This window comes from Myotis daubentonii, chromosome 1, assembly GCF_963259705.1.
Source record: "Myotis daubentonii chromosome 1, mMyoDau2.1, whole genome shotgun sequence".
NCBI classification, from domain to species: domain Eukaryota; kingdom Metazoa; phylum Chordata; class Mammalia; order Chiroptera; family Vespertilionidae; genus Myotis; species Myotis daubentonii.
In genome coordinates this window covers 97,440,065-97,448,777 of record NC_081840.1, presented here as the reverse complement: position 1 = coordinate 97,448,777, position 8,713 = coordinate 97,440,065, and the positions used below count along the sequence as shown (strand labels likewise).

At 44.6% G+C, this 8,713-nt stretch overlaps 1 protein-coding gene across 1 annotated transcript; it reads right to left on the bottom strand.

Annotated features, from left to right (window-relative positions):
* Positions 1–1,142: 1,142 nt before the first annotated feature.
* BAMBI (BMP and activin membrane bound inhibitor) lies at positions 1,143–6,246 on the bottom strand. The gene is made up of 3 exons (XM_059711786.1): positions 5,792–6,246; positions 2,302–2,589; positions 1,143–1,868 (listed from the first exon to the last, which is right to left on the bottom strand). The coding sequence occupies exons 1-3, from the start codon at positions 5,865–5,867 to the stop codon at positions 1,450–1,452; spliced, it is 783 nt and encodes a 260-aa protein (XP_059567769.1). The 5' UTR covers positions 5,868–6,246; the 3' UTR covers positions 1,143–1,449.
* Between the last annotated feature and the right edge of the window lie 2,467 nt (positions 6,247–8,713).

Sequence of the window (8,713 nt, the reverse complement as noted above, 5' to 3'; positions counted from 1 at the left end):
CAGATTCTTCAATGAGCTTGGCTACTGCATCTGTCTTCAGGGACCCAAATTATACTCATCATAAAATATTCCAGACGATTTTTTTAAAAAACTCTATAATATTCATAAAAGAAAACCCCATACTCAAATATGTAGGCAATAGGTTAATTAAGCAAAAGTTTCCAATATACAAAAGAATTGAGGGAAAACCCTACATGGCAAATTATTCTTATTTAAGATTAAAAAGATCCATTTGGGGAGAAAGGTACACAAATGTGACATGGGTTTAAACTCAGGCTGGACAGTGTTGCCAGACAGAAAGTCCTACAGGAGCGGAAACACCGGTGTATTAAGTTAGTGGTTAAAGTCAATGTTTTGTTTGGTTATGTTAATAAAAGGATCATTTGGGAAAGAAAAACTAGAAGCACTGTGTGTTATTTAAATCTCAATTGATATATAGTGTTCACTATGGAAAACCTTTCTAAAATTTCAGAAGTCAAAAATAAGATAAAATGTTAGTATAATTAAAGACGTTTTGAAAACTGGGAGCATGGTACAATAAAGTTTGGCTAACTTGGAGTCCAAAATATTTAATTTGGTTAGAGACAGATTAAACAGTCTAAGTAGGCAGTGACTAACTTTACCAAAAAAAGTTTACTTTAGGTGTTTTTTTTCCTGGTTGGAGGTAGACATATTTAAAAGTATTAAAGAGCAAGTGGATCAAGTTGATAAGTAATAGTAGACTTGCTAAGGCAACTTCAGTAACAGATCAATCATATCTGACCTGGTATAAATATGCTTAAGGTTTCTCTTAGATAAAAGTTAAAAACCAGAATGATCCAAACAAAAAATGTGAGTAAGACACTAAATGATGGGCAGTCCATTTAGATATTCTACATGCTGCAGGAAAATTACACATATGCATGTAAGAATAAGAAAGATTTTGGTCTCGTTTTTTTAAAAAAACACAAAGGAAGGAAGATCAAGCCAAATCCTATAGTTAGACCCTTGTCTGAGCAACAGATTTTCATTTATATAATTAACATGTAGTGTCTTACACTTCCCATTTAGTTTTTAATTTATGACAAGACACTGCTCAATTTCAGACAAAAATATAGATATATATTTTTAAATCTTTACAATAAATCAAGATGTAAGAGCTGACATACAACACATTTTGGTTTATTTAGGTGCTCATTCCAGCTCCCTCAGATGCAAATCACCTTGGTGACAGTGTGTACATAGTCTTCTCTTTGCTTTTTAAAATTTCAAAGCAAAAAATACATTTGACTGTATGTAAGTCTGTGCAAATAATCCTTCAGAAGAAACATCCAAGATTCTGTTTGCAGAGGTCATCTTGTCTCTCAAAGTTGATTACATGAGTTTGTTTTTCTTCAGATAAAGTGCTCCTGTCCAGCGGAACTCAAAGGCCTTCAAGCGTCCAAGAAGCTCAGTTCAGATAAGACACGGTCATACGAATTCCAGCTTCCCGTGCCCACTATACATGCCCCAGTGAACGAGAGAGAGGATCTTGTCGTTGCTGAGGTCTGCTTGTCTCATTTTGTCACAGGTCAGACAGCAGTTCTCGTGCCCACTCACCGGCACCATGCATTCCAAGTCCAACTTTGCAACCTGCCCCTTTTTGGAATGGTGTCCGTGAAAGCTGTAGTGCAAACGGGAGAGCATCTGTTGCCGCTGATCCCGCAGTCTCTTGTTTTCACTTCGCAGCATCCTCAAGGCCAACATAATAAGCAACACTAAAATCAGCCCTCCAGCAATTGGAACAGCAATCACTGCTGCCCGGAACCACAGCTCTTTGGAAGAAGTCAGCTCCTGCACTTTGGTGATGAGGTTTCTGCTACCATCATGCTGATACCGGTTTCCTTGTCCTAAAGGAGCACAAGCAGAACTATGTTAACCTCTCTCCTGTACATATTCAAGCTCATCTGTCCATTTTAAACCAGGCACCCCAAAATATAGCCGACAATTAAGTCAACAATATTTAGAAAATAAAGGTTGCAAAAACAATGCAAAAGATTACAAAAACATCTGTTTACAGAATCTCATTACAGAGTATTAGTGGTCTTTTAATGTCTTCCAACTTGAAAAAACAGGCAAAACCTATTATGTAGACAGACATCTAATGCTCAAGCAGACATAAAAGCTACTCAAGAGAGATGCATTTTTGCATTCAGCCATTCTTCTCCCTCTGCTGTCTCTAATTAGATTAACAACAAAATCAATAGCAGACATACAAAGTCTTGGCTGTCACAAAACTATATAGATCAGGCAAGCATTTGGTTAGAAAGCGCTACTACCTACCTGAGGCCTCTCCTTTGGGAGAAGAGAGAACGTCATGCAGCCCTCGGTAATTGCACATATCTTCATGACAGCATTCCAATGTGGGTATGGCGGTGCCCGAGTGGTTTTGTGCCTGTTTGGCTTGGCAGATGTCTGCTGTGCTTGCGAGAGAGTCCAGGCAGCCATGGGTGAGTGGGGAATTTGTGTTCTGAGGATCAAGAAGCCTAGAGAAGCAGGCACTCAACTCAGATTTACACATATAGCCAGTTGCCACACAGTGGGCAGCATCACAGTAGCATCTGATTTCACCTGAAAACAATGAGAAATTGCATCAAACTGCTTCAGACACCAGATCATGCGTCTGCTTAAGTGAATGCTAAATCCCAAGCTCAAAGGCACTTTTAGAATATTCAGCTGAGTGCTTACAACAGTAGACCATGCAGACTGGGAAAGCCCTTTGTGTATGCCTGTGCTTTAATTTCAACCCAGTTAAATACAATTTTAGAAATGTATTAACCCCAGTAGCAGAGAATCAAAGTTTAATTTAGGTTTCCGTTAAGTGAGTAATTAAAAGTAATACTTTTGTTTGTGAAGGAAAATAATAATCACAATAATTTCTCCTACAATAAGGTAAAATTACATCATTTACTCATTTAATCCTACATGACCATACAAAATGAAAATGCTAAGCTTTTTTATTTTGTCAGTATAAATATTTGATCGGAACTACTGAATTGTTTACTACCTCGAGGGGCTGTGCCAAGATTTAAGAGCTTTAGCTAACACTTTATAAAGTTATTAACTAGAAACACAACAATCTAGAAACTGCTCCAGTCAGGAGGTTTTAAAACTATGAAACTGGGCAGCTATTTGCAACCTCTCTAGAAAAGGCAAACTTTGCCTATAAAGATCTTTTCATGCAGAGGAGCTTTTAGTATATTGTAAAACAGGAACTAGGCAGTTTACAATTAGTGGTTTGCTTGCCAAAGTCAATTTCTTTCAGCCCAAATGGAAAGTCATAAATCTGGGGGTGGAGGGGAGAATGTAAAACTGCAAGGCTAACTTCTCCTCCCCCTAACCCCCCAGTTTTACATGTAATTCAACATGGGATCTAAAAGGGGAAACACTGAATCTGAAAATCCTCTCTGCTGGTTCAATGACAAATCCTTAAGGAAACCTCAAATTTTTCTACAGGAAGTGATTAAAGTTTCCTTTATAAAACTTACTTTTGTGAGTCACTGCTAACATTTTGCTGCAATGTAAGATCTGAGGCTTTTAACATCAATTTCTAGTTCAAATAAGCTGGGTCTCAGAGTTATCACTAATACGATTTCCAACCCAGTGGACTCCAGTCATTGTCACATGCCACAGCTAAGGCTGCTGTAAATTAAACGAATGCACACGCCTCTCTCCAGCTTCCCAATCTGAAGCTCTGTCTAGTTACTGAAACCGCCACTCTGAAACCAAACCCCTCTTCCTACCCTCACCTTTACTCCTCTCTGTGAATGCCTGAGTCAGGTGTCTCATTTAATTATCTGTCCAAATTCCAGGCCACCGTATGGCATGCTCAGTTTTCACCAGAGGCTGCTAATGCTTCAGTTCTGAAAAGACTAGCCAACTATATGCAGATCTTCGGCAAGCTGGGTTTAACGGTCCAAAGCTGGAGGTCTTGCTGCTATTCTAAATTTCTGTATCTGCACTCCCTGTCCTTTGTCTGGGCCCAAGACCCTTCTCCAGGAAGACCTTCAAGATAGGAGCTTGCTTTACAGAGGTTTGCTTCTCTTTCCAGCTTGATTTTTTGCAGAAAGCTCACTGGTATGATGTGATTGATAACTATATGTCCCTAGTCTGACAAATTCCATATAGAGATTTAAGGTTGAAATAAAACAGATTAAGTCACTTTTGATCCTATTCACCGCAGACGTCATGCAGGGGAAAAAAAAACTGAATGCAAGTGAAATGCTGCTTAAATGTTTATGAGAGCCTATTTAACATACTGTATTTTCAGTGACCTGAAACAGTCTAATAAAATTTTGACAGGTAACTAGAAAAGTTCTAACGACTTTTTTTATAAAATTGGAGCCACATTTGAGCAAGTTGAATTAACTTTTGTGTTACTGTATTAAAACTATATTTCTGTTGTTTCATAAAGTTTCTTCGTGTGGCATACAAAAGGCCAGAAAGGGGACTGGTCTTTTGAAACGGTGAACAATGCTCTTCTGTTTCCCCCCCTCTCTTGTTACTGTATGTAGTGATTAAACAAAAATGTCTGCTTTAGTCAAGATGGCTACAGGAGAGGCTGCTGGCTTCTTTTAAAGCTTTTGAAGTCAGCAGCAGTCAGAAATCTCTGATCCCCTAATTATATCATTATCAGGCACATAGTTTCGGTATCTGTGACTTCATGTCAGCCTCAGTCCCTCCCTGCTCTGCCCGCCTTTGATAGGACCAGGAGGCTCCCCTCTTCGGCTGAGAGGGCTGTTATTTAGGGTTAATTACACCCTTCCTTCCAAAATAAATAAATACTGTAGCACATCATCCTTGCTGGGCTGGCTTATCCTTTAACCTCATGCCTGCTACATGGCAATTAGAGAAAAGTGAGGGGTGCAAGGCTAAACAACACTTCCTATTAAAAAAAAATGTATGTGTAGTTCATGGCAGGGTAGGTGGGGAAACCTTGAGATCTAGATGGAGTTTGGGTTATTTCAAACTAAAAGGTAAAAGTCTGCAAGGGAGGAAAAGAAACTAAGCGCTGTTTTGTTTTTGTTTTTTGGTAGTATCTGTGAAATACGAAGTGAGTGGGAATGGGGACCACTGACAGCCTCCTCCTCCCAGCCGCTCAGAAGAACACAGCATATACTCCTGCACACTGACACACCCCGGACACCTGCGCTCAGGGAGGCACACACTCGCCGGTTCACAAAGACACTCGCTGAGAGACCAAAGAAACACTCGTGAGCAGAGGCACATTCAAATACAGAGGCAGACTCAAACCGCTCGCATATGCAAATACAGACACTTCCAAACATATTCAAATACGAGGACATTCAAACACAAAGATATACTCTAATACAGAAACAGATTCAAACAGAGTGACACGCTCACTAGCAGAGACACACGCCCAGGCAGGACGCGGTTGAGGATCGGGGTCTGCGGTTCCGCCAGGGCTTCCCCGCCCCGGGGCAGGCAGGGCGGCGGCGAGCCCACACCACCGCCCGCTCCCCGGCCGCAAACCTTCTTCAGTTCACTACAGACAGACGGACACAAACATTTTGACAACCGCTTGCCCTGAGGTCTGACTGCCTGTCCACGAGCCGGGCCCGAGACGCCGACCGGAGTCGGCCGCGAAGTCACCACCGCGACTTCTAAGAACAAGCCGCTCGCCGTGACCTGCGGGCTCTGGCGCGGGAGGCAGCCTCGCCCGCCGCTAACAAAGCCCCGGCAGCCGGCTTCAAAGGCTCGCAGGGCGGCCGCCCGGGACCCCGCGCGCCCCTGCCCGCCGGCGGACACCCACCTTTGGTGAGCAGCACGGCCATGGCGCAGAGTTCGAGCTGCAGCCAGATGAAGATGTAGCTGGAATGGCGATCCATTGACGCCCCCACGGCCGCGGAGCCACCGCCGGTCCCGGAGCCGCGGGCAGCTGCAGCCTACGACTCCCGGAGCGCGCAGGGCATGAGGGCAGCCGAGGGAGGCGGGCGCCGTCAGCGACGGGGCGAGGGGACAGGCAGCGTCCCGAGCATGGAAGGCGGCTGGAGGGAGAGCCGACGAGACGAGGGGGCCGGCCGACGCTGTGGGCACCGGTTCTTTTGCTCCGCTCGGGCCGCACTCTGGGTTGAGCTCTCGAATTCACTCCCGCACGGCGGCCGCTTTGCTAAGACGAGCGCGCACAGACCCCGCCAGCCGCTGGCTCCCGCTGCGCCCGCCGCCTCCAGCCCCGCTGCGCGCCGTAAATACCGCTCGGCTCCGGGAGCCGGCCCGGCGCCGCCCCTCCCCGGGCCCGCACCGACGCGGTCCGATTGGCTGTCAGGCCCAAGTCAATCATCCCTCACCCAGGGGGCGGGCCCAGACGCGGACGGGGCGGGACCTGCCAGCGGCTCCTAGCAGCGCCGGCGTCTGGCCGGGGCAGCCCTCCCCGCCCCCCATTGCTGTGTCCCGCGCTCCCTCTAGCGGAGGCAGGCGAGTCCCTGACCTTCGGAGGCGCGCGGGGCCGCTGGGTCTATCTCTAGAGACCCTCACAACTCAGCCCTGGGCCAGCGCCCCCAGCCCGTGCCTTCTTTTTTGTTCCCCCTGAAACACACTCAGGGCCCGCGTGGCCGCCTTTCAAAGCCCTCCCCCGCCACTCCGCGCGCTCTGGAAGCCCCAGGGACAAGTGACGGTCTCCGGCGTGCGCTTGTGCCGACAGCCGCTGGCTGGCGTGTGGCGACGGAAGGGGGTCCAGCAAGGAGCCTGGAAGGAGGGTGGCCAGGCTCGGGTTTGCTTTCAGCTCCCCTCCCCCCCACACACTTTCCCCCCAGTGCATCCTCTAAGAGCCGCCTGCCCTGTGATCAATAAAGCCCAGACAGACAGACTGTTGATCAGTAGGAGCCGCTAAGTTCTCCTGGGTAGACAGGGGACGAGTAGAGACACTTAACGAAAATTAGCAAATCCAAAAAGCACCCGGCGCCAGCGAGACGACACAGGCCTAGGCTGACACGCAATTAACCACCCCCCTAACAAACGCAGGCAAACAGTGGCTGACCTTGATCAATATCAGCCCCTCAGTGCTCCTTTCTGAATTGCTAATTCATTTATTAGGACTTTCGGGGCTGCCTGACCCAATGTACCCAAAAGCGGTCCTAAAGGTTTTGCTGTTGTTTTTAATTTTTTTTTTTTTGGAGGGAAAACTCAGCTTAAAACTGTTATCTGAGGAAACTCTTTTACCCCCTATTCTCAAAACCTGAGATTAATAAAAGTCAACCATTTGCAAAATTTCCTTTTAGGATTAACCAAGGTTGCCCTATCTGATAAAATGTCAAGGGGTGAGGAGATGGGCCGAAGAGAGCATTTAATGCTAAGTTGGGAGATGTAGTCAACTCTTCAGGACTAGAGTGCAAAAATGGGCTTTAAGACTAAGAAAAATATGTATGTCTCAAGGCGAACCTTGTAAATTAAACTTGTTGAAAGTCCACAGAATTGCAGTTTATAGTTAATGAAATTGCCTTTGAAAAGTAATGTTTATATGCAGAGAAAATAAAATAATTTCATAAACAGATGCTCTGACCATTCCTTCACTAGATCAACATTGCTCCAAAAGGATGGGAAAGTAAGTCCAGTAAAAGTTTGAAGAGGAAATTAAACCGGTTAGGCACCAGGTAAACTGCAGGTATATCAAGAGTTAGATAAGAACTTCCTGACACCTAATTCTTTGTTAACATTTCTAAGGGGTTCATACAGACAATACTTTTCACACAATGACACACTTTTAACTTCAGATAGTCAAATCATTAACTAAAAGGAAACTGAGAGTATCTGTATATTCATTCAGCTATTTTGGAGCGCCCACTATAGGCCAGGCTCACTGTGTCTGGCATTATAAAGATGCCAAAACCTAAACAGGAAATCACAAGCAATGGAGCTTGACGATGGTAGAGATTTACCTGCACAATGTTATGAGCATAAAGAAAGAAAATAACTAGCTCAGGAAGATAAAGATATTGGGAAGGTCTGCTGGAAGCAGTCACATTGGCCGTGCCTCCTAAAGAATAAAGAGATTTGGAAGGGGACCGTTACAAGATAGAGGACCACCAGAATTTAGGCATGCAATTCATTGATTTCGTTAGGAGATATGGGTACTGAGAATGAATAGATGGCACTATAAGCAATTCTTTGTTACTGGAGAATAACATGTGAAGCAAGGAGTGGGCAAAGATGCCCCAGAAAATAACTATAATTACCTGTGATGCAAAAAAATGCTTATTTAATGGAAAGGGTAGGGACATGTGTTGCTGAAAGTTGTATTTAGTAAACATTTCTGAGTACCTTCCCAACCCCTTTCTCTAGAGCAGAATTAGGGAACTGTCCCCTGGCCATACCTAGTCACATGGCCACAGTTGAGCCAATTAGGTTCTCTCTTCCTCATTTTTTGGACAGAGAGGTGGACAATCTCTAGAGGTCACTTCAGGGGACTTATAGAAATTCAGAGTTCACCTGTCTTCGAAGAAAGAAAAAGATGACAAAGATGTGCAGAATGGGAAAGATGTAAGTCCAAATGGATGTCCAGCCACATGTCTTCACGTCCTGTCCTTAGGTTCCATGTTAATGCAGGCACCTTAAAATTTGACTTTTCACTTAAGGTTTTTTAACTTTCCACCCTCAGGGTTCGGACTATGAGCCTTGTATTTTATTTAATTATTATTGACTTTTATACTTTTTTTGTTCGAAACATAATTCAGAATAA

Coding starts and splice junctions, on each gene's coding strand:
- BAMBI (XM_059711786.1), bottom strand. CDS start 5,867: ATGGATCGCCATTCCAGCTACATCTTCATCTGGCTGCAGCTCGAACTC. Junction 2,590..5,791: donor GGCCGTGCTGCTCACCAAAG/GTGGGTGTCCGC, acceptor CATTGTTTTCAG/GTGAAATCAGATGCTACTGT. Junction 1,869..2,301: donor TCCCAAAGGAGAGGCCTCAG/GTAGGTAGTAGC, acceptor GTGCTCCTTTAG/GACAAGGAAACCGGTATCAG.